Below are 22,232 nucleotides of genomic sequence, written 5' to 3' on the forward strand. Positions count from 1 at the left end.
CGAGGTGCAGGCTCATGCGATGCTTGTGCATGTGTTCCTACAAGTGTGACTGCACCCATGCACATTTAGCAGATGTGTTCTGGTGAATGCGTGTGGTTCAGGAAAACCATTTCTATGAACTTACCAGAGAGACAGTTAGGAACTTTCAGCCAGCAAATACAATCATGTAGATGTAAAAATGCAATGATCTGGCTAATGTCCTCTTAGTCAAGCGATGAACGAGTTTCTGTTATTTGTAGTTGATATCACAGGGCAATAGGAACTTCCTTTAAGGTATCAGGCTTGCTACTTGTCTGATGTAATGCTAATGCAACCAAATTATAGGTGTGCATTGACACGTGTTTGTAACATCATCACACTGTTTATCAAGCCTGAGAAAGTAATCGTTTCCCTGAAACTGTTGCACACTTTATAAATAGTGTATATTCTGGAAAACGGGGTTCTTTTTAAACTGGAAAAACATTTTCAGTAAAAGCAGATTTGTAACGATTGCACTATAGCACTCCCAGGAGCATTCAGCTTTCTGGTTTCTCAGGCTCTTCTCCGTATTGTTTCACATTGTTATTAATATTATTATTATTAGCCTCAGTATGTTTAAAAGGAACTGTAATGTCTTTTTTCTATTTTCCTTAACAGAACCAGGATTGCATTTGAAGTAAAGCTGCAGAAAACCAGCCGATCAACAGATTTCCGAGTCCCTCAATCAATATGCACCATGTTTAATGTCATGGTGGATGCCAAAGCTCAGTCAACAAAGCTTTGCAGTATGGAAATGGGCCAAGAGGTAAAAATGCAGGTTCTTCCTTTCACAGCTTTGGAAAGCGATGTCATGAGATTTCCTAGCTCCTGTTGTGCTCGTTTCAGAAATGTTGTATCAGTTGTGTATTTAGCCTTCTGTATAGTGTGTGTGGATGAATATGCAGGGGGCTGCTCTCAAATAAATCTAATGAATATAGACATTCGGAGTCCCTGCCACTTTAGGAGTGGCTTTTTGCAAGGGCTGTGGTATGCATAAGGTAACTTTTAAGCTTGGTTGATGCATGATGACCATATATATCGAGTCATTAACTGCACCTTGGAGCAGATGTCAGCAACACACTTTCTGTATGTAACTATTTTCTGTAGACAAACATAAGGTAAACAGAAGTGCCAAGTTGTTGCTGTGATGCTTGTAAGGAAGAAAAAAAGAAACACACCAAAACACCAAAATAGATAACTTCCAAAAGCCGGTTGAAATTCCAGCAGCTGTGACTTCCATGAGTATTGGCTATAATAAGCACACTCGAGGATCCTGGATTCCCAGGTTCTTAATGACTCAAGTTTCCAAACAAAACCTGTTTAAATTAATTGCTGATATTGTTTTTCTTCTGAAGCCATAGCTGCAACTTGAAGTTTCTGTGACATGATCTATGAATTAGATAGACATGGTAAATTGGACTAGATTAAATGCATCATAATGATCATTTTGCTACAGTGGCTTCAAGCCAAATTAAATATTCATATACCAGTCTAGAATAAATTCACAAATACTGTTTGGCTTTCCTACCCTGCTGCTTGTCAGCATTTGCTAGATAAGCCCTTTTGCTACAACTTTCCATGGTCAGATTTTGCAGTGAATCATTGCAAGTTGTTGGGGTTTTTTAAGTTGTTTACTGAGCAGACTTGCTCCAAAGGCCACCGAATGCAGCAGGGGTCCTTGCCCTGATGTCAGTGGTGTTTGGATTAGATTCAGCTCTTCTTTTTGGCTTTCTTATACATGTTTCAGTTATGACATTTTATTTGTGGCAGCCACCTTACAAGAAAGGTTTCATACTGCTCATCATCAGGTTCTTCCCTTGTCCTCCATGTCAGCTGCAGCAGATCTTAAGCGGGCTATTGTTTTCCAGACCTGGACATGAACTTCCCTCACATTTTCTGTTCCATATTCATACTCATTTATCTCCCCAGATCCCTCAGCCTGCAGCTGCTGCAACATCTGCCCTGGCAGTGCCCCGTCAGCCAGGAAGGGCTGTGGTTGCAATGCTCTCCACTGCAAACCAGGATCAAACCCTTGTGCATTACACTAGCACAGTCCCTGGGGGGCAGGGACATTTTGGAGATCAAGCAGACTCTGATAGCATGGCAAAGCAAGCTCATTGCATTCAGAAAAGTGTCAGGTTAAGCCTTCAGATGGCATGAGACTGATAACTCAGCCGTGTCTGGATATAGCATGACCAGGCACTTGCTGCTTTTTTCTGTGGGAACTTGTGATGCTCTGCTTGCCACAGGTTCCTCCAAATTTTGAGCATCAGTCACAACGCACATTCAGCCTGAGTCAAACTGCAAGTGAGAGGGGAGCAGGCGGCAGCGCAGCTGTTTCTCTGCTGCTCCCAGCTGCAGCGGGGTTAGCTCTGCAGATCTGCCTGGGCTGCTTCAAGGAGGTGTTTGGTACAGCAGCTTGGAGCCAGCCTGACTCCTGTGGCAAGCAGCAGTTGCTGGGGCATGAGGTTTTTAACAGATAGCTGAATTAATAGACCTGTAAAGCAGATGTAAATTGTCGGTGCATAAGTTACCATTTAGGGCTGCAGTATTTTATACACCCTCCCTTTTTTTTCCCTTTCTTTTCGTGAGTGTTACTACCTCCCCCTCCATTCCTTCGTGCCACTCCATATTTCAGCTACCTCTTCCTGAAGCTGTCTAAAACCTCTGTGCCGAGGTGGTTGTGCTGTGGGGGGTAAAAGTTAACATATAGACCTGTTATTACAGCCTGCAAGGGGAGGACAAAATGCCATGCTGCATCTTCCAGTCCCCAGTAGGAATGATGAGACAGTCAGATAAACAGCAGAGGGATGAGAATTCGGGTTATGAGCCTGTGTCTTACTCTGCAATTTGGGGAGCTGGGGCTGTGCATCGCTGAGTCCCTGTGTCCCCCCATCCCTGGTGTGTGCCAGCCACATGGCTTGGCCAGGGCTGCCTGCAGCCCCAGCGGGGAGGGGTGGACAGGGCAGGGGAGACAGGCACAACTCGCTGACGGGTCCCTCCATCAGTGCCGCAGCCACCACGTGGCTCCTAAAATACGTGTTCCCTTTGCAGGCAGCTCAAAAACAGCAAACAGGGCTCACATTGCCCATCATGGTGCTCAGGCAAGGGCATTTGCCCAGACCTAACTGGAGAAGACATTTTGATTAGCAACAAACTGCCGATTTTTCTGACAGTCCAAGCTGTATGTGGGCAGAGACTCTCTCGACACGTTATTTGACCTCGCTCCTGCGGTTTCTCTCCCACCCCAAAGACCTTCCCTCCACGACTACCTTCAGTTACACTCACTTTAACAGATACTTGAATGCATTTTGCGAGCATTACCCTGTGAAACAAACACCCATCATTTCATTTCCATTTCCTTGTCTCTAAAGGCAGCTGTTAAAACATTTGGTAAACATACTTTACCATCTTAAATATTTATTTTTCCTCTGAATTTTTAATACATCTAAGGGGATAAATGTATGTATTAAATGTTTCTCAGTTGGTCTAGTATGTTTCTATTTAATATCTAAGGTCAGATGGTCCTTAGAGAAATACAACGTACACACAATCTGTTACATGACAAGGCAAGATACTCATCACATAAAGTCAAGTTGAATCATTGTAGTGCACTGATTATGGATTGTAATAATTGAGCTAATAGAAAGCCACGATGAACTCGATCGAAAGCCAGGGCTATGCTGGGTAAAGCAAACCAGCTATGCGATCTTTAACCTTGAGCATTTTCACAAGAGGTGTAGAAGGAGCTGTTAGAAATGCTGGTTTACGAGCCAGGCATCTGTGAAAGCAGCACCAGGCAGTCGTTTTCCAAACCGCCGCCTTCTCCGACTCCATCCTGGCCGAGGCTCATCTTCCCGAGGTGGAGCTGGGGCTGCAGCACCGGCAGCATCCTCTCCTGCGCTCAGAGCTGCAGTTTTGTTCTGTCAGGCCTCTTGCTTGCTTTTTAAACAAGCTTTTAATTGAAAGCGCATCGGTCAGCGCATTTCACAGTGTATCATTTTGAATATAGGTAGCCATTTTTTAATCAAAGCTCCTGACTTACCTAATGAAAGCAGTTAGCTAAATCCTTGTCTTCCACACATGCAGAAAATGCAGTCGCAGAAGAAAAATGTCATGGGGAAGACACCCCCAATACATGCACAACCCCTTCTTCATCTCCCTTAGGGGGTCCTGGTCATGTGTGCCAAGGACGTCAGCAGCTCCTACCTGCACCCAGCTGTCACAGGTCCCTGTCACCCCATAGCTACATCTGCAGCTGTGCTGGGAACAGCCAGGTCAATCCTGAGAGCTGATAACGGCTGTCTCTGTGTTGAGCAGATGAATCATAACTACAGTCCCATGATGGACTCATGTATGTCTTGACCTGCAAAGCAGGACGTGGAAACGGGAACAGCAAATGCAAATATCACGTGCTTGTTCGTGTATGTTTTTTGCCTCCGGGTGGGCCCGGCAGATCGCAGCCTGTCCTCCTGCGTGGGTGAGGACATATCTGACCAGCCCCAGCCAGGACGTCAGGTGGGATGTGCTGCACCATGTACCCCTGCCCTGCCCGCCCTGCCCTGCCCCTGCAGCAGGGCTCGCGCCTCAGCTGCATCCAGCCCTGGTGAAGGGTGTGCAGTGGCCCCGATGCTGAACCCTCCCTGTCGACAGCCGGTTGCCTTCCTCTTCAGAGCAAAATAAAACCCCAAGAGACTGTCAGTTAGGTACAATCCGGCCCCTTCCCCTTGTTCTACTGCCTGCAAATACTACAGTGAAAGGAGGTTTTGATCATGTTTCATTTTCCATTGCTTATTGTTTCTGTGCATGATGCTGCTGTTCTCATACGTCTCTTTTTTGAAAAGATTTTGGTTTATTTATTGTTTATGTTCATATGTTCTTTTTCCTGTCTTTTGCACTTTCCTCTTTATTTCTGTCCCCAATCATCTGAAAAGTTTGCTAAAGAGTGGGTAAGTGTGTCCTACTTTTATTTTCTTTTTTCCAAATTCCTGTATTGATATGTTACTGTCATAGAAAAAACCATCCCTAAACTGTAGAGCAGTTCAAAGAAAACCGATCAGACACTGAGGCCAACATCTAGCATTTGTAAAGCCCTCACAGTCTTCCTTCCCAAAGTCTGATTAGTATTTAAAGCAGATTTGTCTCTTTCAATGTGATTTGATGTTAACATTTTAAAACAATATTAATGCCAAGTGGTAATGAATATAGTGACTAGCACCAGTGCTTGAAATGTTTGACTGAAAAATCAAATGTTTTGTGTTGGAAAGCAGTCATAATCAGTATTTTCTCAGTCCATTGAAAATAAGAATATACTGTATGTTTTCGCTAATTAAATCTTGTATTGGAAACAGGTCTTTTCTAAATTAGTAGAAGACTGTATTTTAGTACCTATTCTAGCCATATTGCAGCTGATTGCATCAGAGCTCCCAAGCTAAGAAAGGTTTGGCATGTGAAGAAATTGGGTTGGAGACTCAGAAGTGCTGATGCTGCAGGCGCTGGCGGTGGTCAGCCCATCCTGAGCTAGTGCCACGGGGTCTGCTGTCAGCCGGGGCGCGGGGCTGCACTGCCTGCTGGCTTTTGCATGGGACAGAAAGGCTCGTCTGGGTTTGTTGGGTGTTTTTTAGATGTATCTTATAGTCACCGAAGCAAAGCGTTTAAACGAGTGCTTAATTTGAGCCACGTGCCTGCTGAGCCCAGTGTGTAACGCAGGGTCGGCCCCTTTGCTGCAGTAGATGGGAAGGGCGCAGCAGCATCCCGGTGATTCAGCCCCCCGCGAGCTCCCTGGGGCAGCCAGCCCTCCCCGCTCCCCGGCCGAGGGCTGCGTGGTCGGCGGTGCCCTGGGCGAGGGCTGCCAGCCTGCCACCAGCATAGCTCATCGTTGGGTGCGGTCCATGTGCAACACAAACAGGATAATGCCCACAGAGCTGAAGCCAGAGGACCCCGGGGTCTCTGGCAGCGCAGGGTGCTGGTGCCCACCGGGGTGGCAAAGCCTCTCCTCCAACATCCACGTGTGGCTCCCGGAGCTGCGGGCACACAGAAGAGGGCATGGTTTGCCCGTGCTTCACAAACCGATGGAAGATTCTCCTGAATTCAAGGTCTCTCCTGCAAGTGTAAGTAACCGCTGGCCGCTGTAGTGGAGCACAGGGTAATAAGCTGCATAATTCTTCGGTTTAATACTGCGTGTTGTGGTTTGCCGAGGGGAGAGGCTGACAACCGTAGAGCTCTTGCCTGTGATCAATGCTAATATTTTCCTTCCCCCTCTCCTTTTATTTTTCTTTAGCACCAGTACCATTCAAAAATAGATGAACTAATTGAGGAAACCGTCAAAGAAATGATAACACTCCTAGTGGCAAAGGTAACCTTCGGCTTCAGGTGAAGTGATTCACTGTTAACATTGCATTTTTAATATGTGTGTTTCCATTAAAATGTGACACATTAAGATGTTGAATTGGCTTCTTGTTTCTCACAGGCAAGATCATACATCTCCCAGTCTTTTCATGGTGACTCTTAGATGATTAGGAACTGTGTGAGATGTAATACGCTGCTAGCAGGATTGCTGTACTGGGCCAGAAGTGGTTTTAAGGAACGGGTGTTATGTTAATGGGGTAACACCCCATGGTCAGCATCACCCCACGACACAGAGGGTGGCTGCAGTCAGGGGGTGGCACTGCTAAATGCTGCTACCTAGATGTTGGGGTGGCATGCAGAGATGGTCACCACTGCTAGCATAAGGTTGTACGGACAAAATAACGTGTCTTGTGCAAGATGGCCATATGCTCTTCTAAGAAATTAATTTAGAGGTGACAGTGGTGGGAAATACATTCCAAAATGTCAGGTTTAATTGTTTGGAAATTGTTTTTCATCAGTCAGCTCCTCTAGCTCAGCTGCCAGCATTTCCCTTGGGTGGTTGTGTGGGTCTGGTGCACTGTGCTAACAGAGAGGGGAATTGATATGTAGGGAGAAAGATGGTGTGTTTTCCTCTAGTTTCAAACTTTCTGAGAACAAGTCATCCCTATTATACAGTGGAGACCTTTAAACAAAATCCGCCAACATATGCCAGTTTGATTCTTCTGCAAGAATACCCAGCTAGCTGCGTGCTTGACACTGCATACTGGGAGCAAGAACCACCGACTTCCCTGTCTGGAGAGGCTGTGCTGGCTTCTCCACATGCTGCACTCACCTCCCGGTCCCAGCATCACCCTTGACACCAAGGAGTGTCTCCCACCCAGCAAGAGGTGGACCGTGTAGCACCTGAAAGGCAATGCACCTTCCAACCCACTCCCCAGCCCGCTGTGCTCAGGGACAGGTGGTTCGTTTCTTTGGCAGTGCTGAGAGCTCCACTGGCTTCTTTGAAATTGATGCTGATTTTTACACCTTTCTTCAATTATTAAAAATAATTGCAGTATTTTTTGTCTTTGTAGTTTGTCACCATTTTGGAAGGAGTCTTGGCCAAACTGTCTAGATACGATGAAGGAACTTTGTTTTCTTCTTTCCTGTCATTTACTGTAAGTACAGACTATAGTTGCCTTTCTTCCTTTTTTTTTTTTCCCTGAGTTGTAATCTCATGCTGTCCCAGGACTAGATAAACTACATGATAATTCTGCCATTCTGTGATGTTTGAACACTGTAACCGTCACATGAATGGACAAACAACCTGTATGCAGAGATACAGTACATAAAACACCCAGGATGCATAGGCCACCGTATTGTAGCACCGAGTAAAGCCATCTCCAGTCATCGTTCAGTTTGGTGGAGTTTATTCCATTGAGGATGCGTATGAAGATGAAAAAAATCATTGCACTGTACATGCAATCTCCCTAACTAAAGAAGTTGCTTCGTTGCCACCTTGCATGACATGTGTGTTCCTCTTGGTGTTCTGTCCTTAACAGTGGCCATCTTAAGTAGTAAAAAGCAAAATAAGGGAGACATAGGGAGCGCTTTTGTGTTTCTGAAAGAGAACAAGGTAGGGGAAACGCCATGAGGTTGTGCAGCACAAGGTGCCTCTAATGCCAGATTTCTCCCTAACATTGCAGAACTAATCCACAGCTCATCACATTACGTATTTCCTAGAAAGGTGCAGGACAAGAACCAGATCCATGCAAAACCGGCCTCAGTATCCAGCAAGGGTTCAGCAACCAGAGCTATAGTCATGAAAAGGTTGTTGTTTTTCTTTTGTTGTGGCAGCTTCTTAGGAAAAACAGATTTCCAAAGGTCTGCTGAAAGTGCACGCCAGAAAGTTTACAGGAGTGTCTCTTTGCAAGCACAGCTTCTCTTATCTCTGCTCACAGACAGGTGTGCACCCAAATGCACGTGTCTGGGGTTGCTTGGAAGGTTACATTAACACTTTGCCCCACCGCCCCTTCTGCCTGCACGTGCAGTCTGCGCTCAGTTGTTCACAGCGGCTGGGCAGGAGGCAGAAGGTACTGCTCTGCAAACAGGGAAGGCTTTCCAAAATCTCGTTCAGTAGTTTTAGCTACTTGCAATTGTTTGTTGTTTGCCACTCTTGGGCCCTTTGTGCTGAGTTTGAGGCAGTTTTGTAGGAGCTGTTTGGAAACAGGGCTGGATGTAGGAAGGCTTACCAGCGGCAGCAAGAAACTGCTTGCAGGCAGCTGTGTGCACACAAAGTCTGGCAGCTTATTTCAACCACCACGGGGTTCAAACTAAGAATTTGGACTTTTCAGGTGTGCTGTAGACACTTTGTTCTTTGGAGAAGGAGGGGAAGGGAAGGTGTCCCACTCACTGCCCTGCCCTGCAGCACAGCTCTTCCCCCAGGATAACGCCTGCGTGGTTACAGCCCTGGGGCTGTGCTGGTCCCTGGCCAGGGGGATGCAGGAGAGGGCTTGGGGTGGATACCTTCCCTTGCTCCAGTGCTGGGGAGGGTGAGGAGATGCTCTTGTGCCAGCGCAGAGGATGTGGAGGCGGCAGCTTTCCAGGCATCGGAAGTACCGGCATCAGCCCGGGTAGACAGTGTAATGTGCAGCCCTTCCTTCCCCGTGAATCCAAGCTGTTCCTCGGTTGATGCTGCGCTGCTCCCACCACATCCTACTGTTTATTCTGCCGAGTGCTGCTCCCTTCGATTGCTGAGCAAACCCCCCAGCCACGCCTGGGCTCTGGGTGCCTGTGAGGAGGCAGCACGGAGGTCCGTGGGGTTCAAGCATCCTCACTCTGCTGCTGCTCGGACACTTACTGACAATTAACTGCCCCAGCAGCAGCAAAGCAGTCTGTCCTGCTCTGACCGCCCCACAGCCTTTGAACCTGGCCCTGTAGCTTTGGTTTCCTGAGCTTCCAGCCGGGAAGAGATGTGCATCCGAATAGTTACTGTGTGTGGTGTGTGCAAGTCCCCAGGAAGGTGCCAAGCCCTCACCCCCAGCAAGGAGCCTGGGCACGCTGCAGAGGAGCAGGATTGCTCCTTTCCAGGCAAGGCAGGTCTCTTGCCTTGGCCCGCTTGTTTGCTGGGAGCCACTGGGCAGCACCAGCCACAAGAGGAGGCTGAGGAACAGCCCCGACCCCTTCGGCACTGGGCTTAAAAAGTCTCCCTTGCCTGCAGTAGTAATGTGACTTGCTGTGTTTAATCTTCACAACGATAAATAGAGAGACTCTCTCTTGTTACAGCATGCTTGCACCACCTCCCACGTTTTCCCTGTCTGAACAAATACAACAAAGTGTGATGGTCCAAGCCGCCGAGCTCTAGAAAGCATTAGTCTCCCACCCCCTTCCACCGACTTCTTTCATCGCGTGTTTTCCAGGCGCTCTGCAAGTGACATGTAATCGGGGGTCTTGTGACAGACAGTTTTATCACCTAGTAGGATATCCTCATTTCCAATTCTTGCCTCGAAATTCAAGATAAAATTAATGCATCTGTTGTCCTAATAAATTCTCACTAGCCACTTCTCCTTGCAGAGCACTTTGAAAGGGAAACACCCTTCTAAATTTGGCCAGACTTTTTTTTTTTTTTTTCTCTTTTCTGTTTGTTGCTACATTTAAGTGCATCTCAGCAGCAGCAGCCCAGGCCTTGGCTGGGCGTCTACATGTGCAGATCCACTGAGTCACAGGAATGACAGCTGCTAAAATTCCCTTTAATCTGGATGGCCTCTGTAGGCGGAGAATTACACCTACGGTAATTAAAACTAAAGACTGTATATTACCCAAGGGAGACAGAAGTAAAAGGATCTTATTTTTGTTCTGCGCAAGATTTGTATGGTAAACTGAGACGTTTCATGGCAAAGTCACATACTTTGTGAAAAACGGCAGCCTAGCAAAAATCACACAACATCTGGCAGTTTGGAAATTTCACTAAATGTAGCCAAATCTGAGTTTAAAGAAAAACAAGTAATTATTCTGATTAAAGGGGAGTGGGCAGGAGAAGCAGCTCCGTTTTTTTGTGGGTGGAGGGAGGAGATCGCAGGAAGCTGCCTTATTCGTGTCACCTCTTGGCTTTGGAAAGTGGTTTGAGATGGTGGGGCTAAGCTGGACCTAAAAGTGCTAAATCCACGCTCAGCTTGCAGGTTTCCTGGGCTGCTGCTGCATTCCTTCATGCCCTGTGTCATGACTGAAGGTAGTACAGGTGCGTGGCATGGTGCTGCCCCGAGCGTGGACCCCAGCTTGAATCCTGCAGGCTGTCAAGCCGCATCATTTTCCGAGCTTTTCTCCTGGTTGTTTAGCTCTGCTGCTCAGAAAAAGAGCTCGCTGGGAGCTAGCTTGGGCAGCCCTGCCTGCGGCTGCTCCACACCAGCGTGGGTATGCCGCGACTGCCTGCTCCTCCGGAGCTGCAGCTGTTGGCCGGGCTCCAGCCGCCTTCACGCGTGGAGGCTGGGGCTCCTCCGCTCCCGTTCGGCAGGAGCAAGGGATAGCGCTTTGCTACCTCCCGAGAAAGTTGTGAGGATAAATGCAGTGAAAAGGCGAGGTGCCCAGACGGCTGGCTGGAAACGGGGATACCTGGTGGAGAGACAAGTGTTTGCCCTTCGCTGGGAGCCAGGGCTTGGCGCTGATTTTGCCACCTCCTTCATAAACTCGTGTGCTGGGACCTGCCCCGTCCCCCTCCACCCCCTCCGACAGCCAGAGCCCGGCTCGCACCGCGGCGGCAGGCACTGGGCACCCTCCTCCTGCCCTTCCCTCTGTGCTTGCCCCCTGGCTCGGCAGCCCGGGCGCTGCCAATACTTGCAGCGTTCACCTCGGCAATTAGCACCAGTCTGGTCTTTTGTATCGCCTCATTGTGCTTAATTATGCACCCCCCACACACACCATATGAGTGCTTCCACCCACTCTCACATTCTGTCTCACACATACATTCATTCTCTCATTCGGGACACATAATTTATTCATCCCAAGATGCAACTGTGTGCGTGTTATATTTAGGCTGTTTTAATGGTAGCTTTAGAAATATTTAAAAGCAGGTGAGCTTTTACACCCAAACAAAGATGGCCGGCAACGCTTACCCTAATTAAAAGCAGAAGCGTTGTGGAAAATCCCAGCCGTACTCTTTCTAGACACAGTGCCTTATGCTACAGTGGGAAAAAGGTCTCTCTGGCCAGCTGGGCACTGCTCAGTTGGAGAAGTTGGCCCTGATGTTGGGGGCCACCCTGCCGTGTGGCAAACGGGAGACAAAGTAAATCTGGGGTCTCACAGCCCCCGCCAGCTTATGAGGACACCATGAAGTGTGCTGTCCACCCCCCCGATACCTCCATCAAATAACAGCTTTTAAAAGGAGGGAAGAAATCGTAGGAAACTAATGTAGCTGTTTGGAGTCTGGGAAGCAGGAAAGCATTGGGGCACTTCCAGTCGCACGGTGTGAGCATGCTGCCCCGACACCGTCTGTGAGCTCCTGCCGGCATCAGGGCCAGGAAAACAGGGGAAAATAATGTCCCAGGCTGCAACCTGCAAATCCAGGGGAAGCGCGCCATGAGTGGTTCTGTAGGCAGGGGGCAAAATTAGGGTCCTCCGGGTGCTTTCTTGTGGCCACCTTGGTGCAGGTGCCTGCCAGGCTTGCAGTGCCATCGTGCCCCCACTGCCCAGGGAGCTCCCTTGGCTCCCGGGATGCAGCTCCTGACAGGAGAGACACGCACTGCCTTTGGAGACACGTGGCATCGGGCAGAGAAGGAGGACTCCAAAGAAAATAACGATGTCTACTTACGAACCCCGTCTTCCCCCGCTCACTGAAGTAGAAGAGGGAGAAGCACAACTCCCACACTATCATCTGTTGCTATTAGAGCTTTAGCAGCAGTAAAGTTACCTCTCCAAAAAAACAACAACAAAAATACCACCCTTGCCTATTCTTTTAGAGAGGAAATGTAGTTTGTATCACGCATTTTCCCCCGCTCAGCATTATGTTGTCCCAAGTCTTGGCTGGAGAGGGTCTTGCAAGTGTTTAAAGAAAAAGCAAAGACCTGAAAACATACTGACGGTGTAAACTCTCTTCTTGTTCCTTTTACAGGTGAAGGCTGCTTCCAAATACGTGGATGTACCCGTAAGCACAATTTAAACAACTTCTGTCATAGTAATTTGCATCATGCTTTGGTTTATGGCATGTGTAGCAACCCACGTTATGCATTAACAGCCAAGATTGAACCATGGGCCTTCACAATTCTAACATTTGAACTGGAAAGAGTATCTCCATGATGTTAATAATGAGCAGTTACCCTCTTACGGAGACCTACGAGGCTGTTTAGGCAGTAATTTGCAGATGGTGTCAAAAAGGTACCATATTTATGCAATTGGCTTGAATCACATTTTAAAAAAAAAAAAAAAAAGGGAGCAGTGCATTCTGTTAATTCTTCATTTGGACTTGTACAAATACAGTATAATTTCCAAACAAAAAGGTCCAGACATGTTAGAACTGAGCCAACACACATCTAACACATTAGCTAATCTATTTTATTTTTGTTCTTCTAATTGTTGGTTTATTTTACTCTTTCGGAAAATGACTTTTTTATTACTTTGGGGAAATGGTGATGAGCTAGCAACATGTGTTTGGGAAATTGTTAATGAAAATAATTTTTTTCCATTTTTCTGTAATTGGTATAGGAAAACTGTACATCGCCTCCTCTAATTAGACCTTGATTCATAAGGAAAAGAACCCTTAACACTCTTAGACAGAGCACTTAACTTGCCAGAAATTTACATTTAAATTGAACTGTAATACATGAATATTGGCTGGAGTGAGGGGTTACTGTAACATCTACAGGCAAAAAGAACCTGAGCAATTACAAATGAACAAAAGGGTAGATCTTAATATACCACACCAGTTCCAGTTAGACTGGGCAGTGTAAATCAAGAATAACTCAGTTGGGTTTGATGACCTGCATGTATAATGTATATATGTATATTTAATGTGGATACGATTGCTCTGCATGATCTCACATGACAACATGATAAATTTATCAAGACATCTTGGACCACATTATTTGCATTCGGTGTTTCCATTCTTTTAGCCCAAGATAAACCTTGCCTACAAAATTACCATATTTTGAGCCCAGCATGGAAATGACAAACTCTTGAACGCTAAGAGGTCTTGCTTGATTTGGAATATCCCAATGCACAGACTGGCATCCTGATGTCTTGGAGTAATAGAAACAAGATATTGAGAACATTAGGAAGAGAGACTCAGAATTCAGTTCTGGCCCTAGAAAATGCTGACATCTTTCCATTGAAATTCCTGTTTCTTTGAGTGCATCTTAAATACTTAGTCATCAGGAATTTGAGCACACAACAGTATAATTAACACTAATAATTAAGTTAATAATTATTAACATTTATCTGTGGGAAAAGCGTGGCCTTTGAGGCATCTGCCTTCCTGGGAAATAAAGCATCTCCAGGGAAGTGGTCTCAGTAAGATGCTATATAACCCTTTCGAGCTTTCCAAAAGCATTGTACCTGGGACACCCTTGGGAGGTCCATAGCAGGAGAAGAGGGTCTGCTCCCATCCTCGGAGCCAGCCACGTGCTCCGGTTCTTTGTGTAAAACAGAGCAGGAATCATTCATCTGGGTTATTTTTCAGTTGTTTCCCCACCTCCCCCAGAAACAAAGCCACGCTACAACGGCTTCCTCGGCAGCCTCGGCATTTTTAATGGTCAGTCACCAGCTCCACTCAGCTCCCAGACCTTTGTGGGAGGCCACCCCACGGTCCGTGAGACACTGCCTTTCTGGGGGAAGGAGAAAGAAAAACCTGTTTGACTAGGGGACAGAGGGGAAATCCTGGTGTTGAACAGAAAACCATTGGTTAAATCTAATTCCGCAAACCCCATTGCAATCGTCTGGGTACAAACCAATCCATTTAATGCCACCTTGAAATGGGCACGATCGGCATACTGAAAATTGCTTGAAAGTGTAACACTTGACTACTGCCACATTTGTGTTGTCCTCATTGTTTTTCAAATTAATACCTTGTCATTGTTGCAGTAGGTGTTAAGAAATGTTACTGGCTTCCCAAGGGCCAAGCACTGGCCCTTTGCTTGATAATTGTTTGCTTTGTATTAAAAAACTCCCTTCCTACTGCTTTCCAAACTGTCCTCATTTTCACCCTGGAAATTACACAGATGTGTTAACTAACTTCAATTTACAGCGGCTGACAATCGTATCTTGCAGAGAAATGATACTCTGTGATCTGAGGTAAATCACAGTAATGGAAACTAATGACACTAGTTATTAACAAACTTACAATGTGCCATGGAAATTTAAGATTGTGTGGCAGCTCTTGTAATGACTCGCGTTACAGTATTTTAATGGGTTTCCTTTGAGGTAAGTTTGATTCCAATATATCAAGCAATGTGAACCTAAACAGGAATTATTTTTTTTTTTAAAAAAAAAAAGTATTTTCCCATCCACCTGCTTCAGTTCCCATTTTCTTTAAAGAAATGCTGTTATCCCCAAAATCTTGCACCCTTGTAGGTTACTGTTTAAAATTGGTTCAATTCTGCAGAGAGCTGTGGAGAGGTGACAGCACAGGCAGGATCCCTGCACGTTAGCAGAGGCTTAAACATTCCCGTAGATGTACACTCCCTGACTTACTGTTTACTCAATTTATTCTTAAGAGCAGCACTAAATGTGAGCTAAAGTCAGGGGTCTGAACAGAAAAAGAAAGGCAATTTTAGGATGCCTCCTGCAATGCCAGCTGCTTACCGCACACATCCTCACAGCGTAGAAGAATCACCAGGAGCCCAGCTCTGGCTGTTAGCTTTCTACCTTCAGAAACCAGAGGGCTTGCAGAGAGAAGATGACCCAAGAAAACAACAAACCCCCAGCCTGGCTTGCTGGTTCACTCACTAGGTCAACGGCACCAAAGGTAGCAAGGCACCTTCCCGGTGCCAGTACGTGGAGGAAGAGCTTTATACCTCTGACTGGCTTTGCTGTAGGCAAAAGAAGAGAAGAGCAAGTGTCTTTGCTTGATCGTGTGCCGCACGCAGTATTTTGCTGGGCACAGGGCACAAAGCTGTGGGACTCGGTGTCCATCAGGTAAGGAAAGGGCGAACTGCAGGAGGAGAGCAGGAGATGGAGGAGAAGGAAAAGCAACGACGAGGCTACACAGTGGAGCTGCCTCCTGTGCTGCAATTCATGGGTTTTTTTCTCTCTTTCTTCTTCTCTCCTCCATGCAGAAGCCGGGGATGGATGTTGCTGATGCCTATGTGACATTTGTCCGCCACTCTCAGGATGTCCTGCGTGATAAGGTCAATGAGGAGATGTATATAGAAAGGTTATTTGATGTAAGTAAATGCCTTCTCCTCCTTGGACACCAAGCAGGAGAGACCCAAAATGTGACAAAATAAGACAGGAGGATAAGTCACATTTTGAGAAAATTTATTGGTTATAGCTTTAAAAAATAAATAAATCTTTCCTTTCTTTCTGACTAAGGCTCGTATCTGCTCTCTGCCTGCTTTAAATCTCTACTCTAGTCTACTGTGTCTTGGTCTGTCTGTGCGTGGATTTTAAGGGAACAGCATCTTCTAAGAGACCCCTTTTACTATGTTTAAGCTTGTGGAAAATCTCTCTGTAACAGAACATCTTAGTCATCGTTCTCACCGTGAAAATTTAAGCTGGGTTTTTGGCAGATGCGTTTGCTAAGGGCCATCTCTTCTGCACGTTTTGCAGTGTGTTACATTGACAAGCACTCCAAAACTGGCAGCGAATTAGGCATATTAAATTTTAATTTTAATTTTGAAAGCTAACCAAAACAAAGCTGATTAGGAATGGACTTTCATATTTCAGGAGGACCACGTTTGTGGTGTCTGACACCAAAGGTAAAGTTGAGATGTGGTCTCCTTGATGACGATGGCATGGTAGGAACTGACCCAGATGTTCAGAGCTATTTTTCTGTTGCACAAGATAAATTCATTGGACTGTAAGAGATCAGTGACCTGTGATGCCCGTTTGTTTTGGATTTGGATGCATGTTAACCGGTATCTCTGTTTCTGTTGCTCGTGTTGCGTTACAGCCTTTCTGTCCTCGTAGCTGTTCTATAGCGAAGGTTTTCTGTTGACAGCCAGCCTGTAGCATTAGTGTTTCAGTCTTCTTTAGGGTATTTGTCCATATATCGATTTCTGTTTGAAGCAGCTTCTGTTCCTACTTTTCCTTCTTTTCATCTCTCAGCAGTGCCATTTCTCAGTCTCCTGGCTCTGGAACTGTAACAACCTTCCTTGCTTTCTTTACTCGCTCCTTTGCTTCCTCAGTGTGCAGGGAAAGCTGCTTTTTTTCCCAACCAACCTCCTCCCTCACTCGATAACCTCTCTTTCTGCGCATTACCTGTCCCTTAGAAACCTCTTCCTCCTTTACAACTCCTGCTCTTTCTTTCCCCCGTACTTTATCGGATTAAAATGGAACTTATCTCTCATGTCAAATGTTTTATCACATTATATCAAGTGGCATGAATTAGAGTCAAATAATCTTACTGTGTACATCTACTAGCATGACCCATATCCACTGAGAATGCCTCATTCATGCACGGAGCACAGCAGTGCCTCCTCTGGGCGCCGCGCGTGCTCGCTCCGGGGAGAGTTTGCAACGCAGAGCACCAGACGCAAATCACCCATCAAGCAGGCATGGGGAGAAAAAACAAAACATAAAACAAAAGACTGTCGCTTCCATCTGCAGCGGGCCTGCGAGTGCATTGCTCGTTTGTGTTGAAATTTATTCCATGAGCAGTTAGATTTCCAGAGCTCATCTGGACTGTTCTTTTCAATGCCCACACTGCCTTTTCCCTCATCCTTTCCCTATGATTCACAGTTGGTCTGTTTGTACCCTTTGGGCCATTATTTCCAATTTTCAAAAGGCTGTAATTAGCACAAATATTGATTTCGGTTTGATCCACTCATACTTAGTTTCACCAAGCTATATTTTAAGCAAATTAGCAGTTGACTGAAAAAAAGAGCAGCTACCTTGGTGGAAGGCAAAAAGTGCAAAACCTTTCTTTCCCTCCCTGCTTTCCTCAAGTCTCCTTGGTCAATGTGATGTAAAATAATCAGGAGTAGGGTTTTTACATTGCATTGCCTGTTTTGACCCACACTGGCTGCAGGTGGGAGCCGCAGCATGTGGGAGCTGTTCCTGTTCCCATTCCTGTTCCCATTCCTGTTCCCATTCCTGTTCCCATTCCTGTTCCTGTTCGTTCCCATTCCCCATGCCGGCAGGATGGTTTTGGGACCCAGTGCTGCTGGCATCTTCACACATGTTCCATGTACGTGAGTGTGCGCCTGCGAGCGGGGCGAGCTGCAGACCCCTTCGTTCACAAGGGGGAGGGGGAGGGGATATGCTGAGCCCGAGCCACCCAAAAACTGGAATTCTCTTTCAAGCGGTTGTGTATTGTCTTTGCCAGGGTGCAGCTGAAGAAGCTGATTGCGCCTGAGGTCAGCTCCTAGCACGGCTGAGGTGCTGCCAGTGGGGCAGCAGCAGGGTTTATGAGTACATGGGGGTCACCTGGGTGCAGACCCCATTTAAATCAGTGCTGTGTTCACCTACGTTTCGGTAAGGATGGGAGCAAATGCTTAACTCTGTTGTCCTGAGCTCAGCCACAGCCCTTTGCTGCCCTCACCTAATGCAGCAAAGCAGCGTGGCCACGGGGTCTTTAAGCTTCTTTGGTCTCTGCACCTGTGCTCATATTTTCCAAGGACATTTTTAGGTGCTAGCTACCTTTTTAATAGGAAAGAGAGGAGGAATAATCAAAAATGGTATTTGTGATGCTGAGTTAGACTTGGACCTGATTTTGTTCTCGCTTCCCCCAGCACAACAGAGGAGCAATCCTCTTAGCTGCAGAGTTTCTCCAGGCAATGAGATTATTAACACTTTCAAGGCCAGCTCCTCTGCTGGCTTAGTGTGGCGATGCTGGCTTGCTGCAGCCAAAAGCTTAGTCCAGTTTTAGGATATTGTCCGGTAATACGTGCAGCAGTGGCAGGTAAACAGCTTAAACCTGCCGGCAGGCAGTTCCTCTGCTCTCAGTGGGATTGTGATAGAAACTCCCACAATATAGGGCTAAATCTCCCGTCTGTGCAGCCGTGAGTGATGCAGGAGAGAGGCACACAGTGCAAGGTTGCCTGTTGCATGTTCCATGAGGTTTGCAGCTCCTGGGCTGTTCCTAATCCTAATTCCTTGTTTCTCCATAGTCCTGCCCAGCATTCCCATTCGTTTCCTTTTTGTTTCCTCCCAGGAGCAGAGGCTGCAGAGTGTGTTAGGCCATCTCCCAACAGAAGCTGTGTTAATTTGTCTTTTTTTTGCATTTACCATGATTTCTTAGCTCAGAAACCACCCCTCTTCCCTTGCATTGCGTGTCCTGCTCACACCTCCAGAACAGGGCTATGCTTTTTGGGAGATACGGGTGTTTGTGGAAGATTACTGTAGTATTTCTGTGTGGTCTGTGTGTTAATCCTCTTAATTCTGAAAATTAGTCACAGGTTTCCACCACTCCACCCCACCCCGAAATAGATTCATCTTAATTTTAAAAATCTGTATTCTTGGGATCATTGAGTGAACAGATTGATTGTGGAGTTCTGCTGGTAATCAAAACCTAACTAGCTTTTTGGCAGTGCTGTTTACTGCAGAGTAACATGACTTATTTACTTGGCCTGGCTCACTGATTTGGTAACATTTAAAGCTAAAACACTGTAATAAGGCCTGTTGGTAGAGAGCAGTGGTAACAGAAGAGCTTCAGAATGGCATGGGAGCATCCACTCCCTGTGCTCCTGCGTGTGGCAGAGTGCTTTGGGATTTGAACAGCTGTGGTGCTTTGCACACAAGGCAGAAGGATCGCAAACTCTGTGTAGTGCCTGGTAGACAGTAAGGTTTTATCACTTTTTGGCCAGAAAGTGGGCAGAATTGACATGTGGAATGTGACTGTTTATAGGGATGATGAGGCAGGGGCAGGCGGGTGTATCTTAAACATGGGAAAATATCTTCAGAATGATCCCGAGTCTTCAGACCAATCCTGCAAAATTCAGGTCCCCCGTGGCTTGGGACACATAGGATCAGAGTTTATACATCCGCAATTTTGTCTGAAGGCAGTGGGAGTTTTACTTGTGAGGGTTGTGCCCCTCAGTGGAAGTTATTTATACATGTGTGTACGTGTGTATATCTTCACGCACACCCTTAGATACTTGCAGTATAGGTTTCAACCCGTCAGAATGTATGCGATCCAGAAAGCCTATGATTGACTAGTAGGTAGTGTGAATGCCAACCTTTCTTCCTCATAAATTGGTAAACACTAATGTAAAACATAGCGAGAATGTTTCCTCCCCAGCCACAGGCGAGTAGCACGTACACAAAAGGCCACTGAACGTCAAGTGAGCTCCTCGAGATCCTGCGAATTCCAGCATCCTGATGCAGTCCCTAAATAGCGCAGATGGCATTTTTCTCTCTGATGATTAATTCAATATCTTACTGAAAAAAAAACAAAAACATGCTTTTGATATGAGAGATCAAAACACCAAGAGAAGCTCCTAAGATTGCTAGGACCTAAAAAAAAATTAATTTATTTTTTTCCTCCTTGTACTTCTTGAAGACACCAGCCTGAGTAGAAGATAAGGATTAAACCAGATGTGCTTAGTGCTAGTTCATCTGCTTAAATCTAGCAGTCTCTGAGATCAGTGATTAAAAAGCCATCTCCAACTTTGATGAAATCCACTGCGATGGTAATACTGTGTCTCTGATCGCTTTCTTATGGGCCTCATGTCTGCCTAAACCGGACATAGAAAACATTTCACTGGAGATGATACATGGATTATATGGGTCAATTATACACTTAATCTGCCTTCTGGGGATTAAACGTGCATAGATTGACCCTGCGTATTTGGCTTGTCCTTGGCAGTTATCAGATCAGGAAGGTTGCCTTTACCAAAAGGTCTGGTAAGAACTTAATCACGCAGTGATACAGCCCGCAGAGGTGGCAGCAGCCGCGGCGAGTTTTGCAGAAGGCAGTTTTACCACTTCACTGTCGCTGTGTATGTTCGGCTTCCTCGAAGCTCGATGTCACAGCTGGGATACCAGGCGGGGTATCTTCTCCTGAAATGAGAAAGCGAGCCCCTTCACCTCTGCCGGACGGTGGTGGGCTTTTGTCTTGATGGCAGGGTGGGCTCGGCAGGGCGCAGCAGGGAGGGCGATGGGGAGGCTGGGGGGTTGCTGTGCCCTGTGCTGTCCTCAGCGCAGAGGGACATTCACTCCAGGTCCTCTCCCAGCAGCAAAGGAGAAGCCATGGCTCGGCCGTTAGAGGAGCCAGCATCTCCTTCCCACCACCCTTGGCAGGCACAAGCCCTCAGCTGGGGCTCTAGTGCCGGGTCCCATCCCTCCAGCTCGGTTCAGGTGGGGTTTTAGGAAGCCCAAGCAATATCCCAAGGCTGATGTTGCAGCTGGTGGATTTTTGTTTCCTGTCCCCAGCAGGAGTGCTGGGCCCAAGGACACGGCTCAGGACTGTCCTCCTATTTCCAAAAGTGGCTGCCCTTACTGGTAACTGACTTCTCAGTATCAGAGATCTTGAGTAATAAGGACGCAGGGCACCGTGTAAGTCTCATACACAGCAAAATCCTTCTACAAATTTCCAGGAACCTGACTGAGTGCTTCTCGCTGGTTTACTGGAGGGTCTATGGGCAGCTCAGCGTGTGTTTCAGTACCTACTGATTTGGAGCCTGATCTCACACCTGCGTATATGGAAAAATTACAAAACGCAGATTGACAGCTAGATCAGTTAATTCAGCAAGTCCTCTGCAGATGCTTAGGCATTAGGTTATTTTTAAAAGCAAAGCTTTCACCTTCAGTGGGGTTACCCACTTGAATTTTGGCAGCTCCTTCAAGGCATGCTTGCAGGATCATGGCATTTCTTGCTAGAGCGTAAGCCTTGCACGGCACAACCAAATGCCAAAAGAGAACCCTCCTCACCCTCCCTTCTCTTTCCCCTCCTTGAACCCAAAAGCCTGGTCGTGAGTCAGTGGAGCTACTCACTGTGAGTTAGAATTACTCACAGGAGGACGGGTTGCAGGATCAGGGGAAGAACGGATATCAGGCTGCGCGCCGGGCCCCCATCTAATATCTGCTTGCAGCCGCACTCACCACTTTCTCTTAGACAGACAACAACCTGTTTCCCTCCTACGCAGCTAGACTGCTCATTAGGGCACTAACTCTCTCCCACTCCCATCCTGATATGGCCTCCACTGAGCTATTTCTTCTGCGTTGTTTTTTGCTTCCCTCCCCCCCCCCTTCCTGAGTGAGTTGTGAAATGAAGACAATTAGGCAGCCTGAGCTCCAGGAGGTGCAGCTCGCTTTTTTCCTCCCCGTGCATCTTTGGAGGAGCCGGAGCAGTGCAGCTTTTGCTGCAGAGGCTGCCGCAGCCTTCGGCTGGCTTGGCAGGACCCGGACCCGCACCTGCAGTCAGTCCCGCTGCAGGGGCCTTTGCTGGGAAAAAAAAATAAAGAAATTGTGATCGCAGTTGTCCGTATATCTTCTAGGAAGGGTCGCATCCTATTTGTCCTGAGGGGGTGCAGCGTGCACTGTCCTTCTGCAGCCTCTTGTCCTTCCCCGGGCCCTCTCGGAGGCACACGGGAGCGGGGCGTAGCGCTCGGACCAGCCCCCGTGCTTTTACACGCCGTACGTGAGCTTCACACGGCAGCAAGCATGCACTGGCGCGTGGCCTCCCGCCTCTCCTGCGTTCCCCTTAGCAAGGCTTCTTTCCTGAAGTGCTCATTTAAGTAGACTCCATTTAATTTATTTTAGGGAAAGTCTTAATAAAATAAGTCCTAGATTTGTCACTGGAT

At 46.9% G+C, this 22,232-nt stretch overlaps 1 protein-coding gene across 16 annotated transcripts in view; it reads left to right on the forward strand.

The window, feature by feature from the left end:
* The window catches only part of CADPS (calcium dependent secretion activator), a 220,843-nt gene that overhangs the window by 182,786 nt on the left and 15,825 nt on the right, over positions 1–22,232 (forward strand). For 8 of the 16 annotated variants that reach the window (XM_056335290.1, XM_056335297.1, XM_056335285.1 and 5 more), the window contains 6 exons: positions 637–784; positions 4,953–4,967; positions 6,299–6,373; positions 7,440–7,523; positions 12,449–12,481; positions 15,606–15,713. In XM_056335290.1, the coding sequence (XP_056191265.1) occupies positions 637–784; positions 4,953–4,967; positions 6,299–6,373; positions 7,440–7,523; positions 12,449–12,481; positions 15,606–15,713 (463 nt within the window). The remainder of the gene's footprint in view (positions 1–636; positions 785–4,952; positions 4,968–6,298; positions 6,374–7,439; positions 7,524–12,448; positions 12,482–15,605; positions 15,714–22,232) is intronic. The other 8 variants (XM_056335291.1, XM_056335294.1, XM_056335301.1 and 5 more) reach the window with 1 other exon arrangement.

Source organism: Falco biarmicus, chromosome 4, assembly GCF_023638135.1.
Source record: "Falco biarmicus isolate bFalBia1 chromosome 4, bFalBia1.pri, whole genome shotgun sequence".
NCBI classification, from domain to species: Eukaryota; Metazoa; Chordata; class Aves; order Falconiformes; family Falconidae; genus Falco; species Falco biarmicus.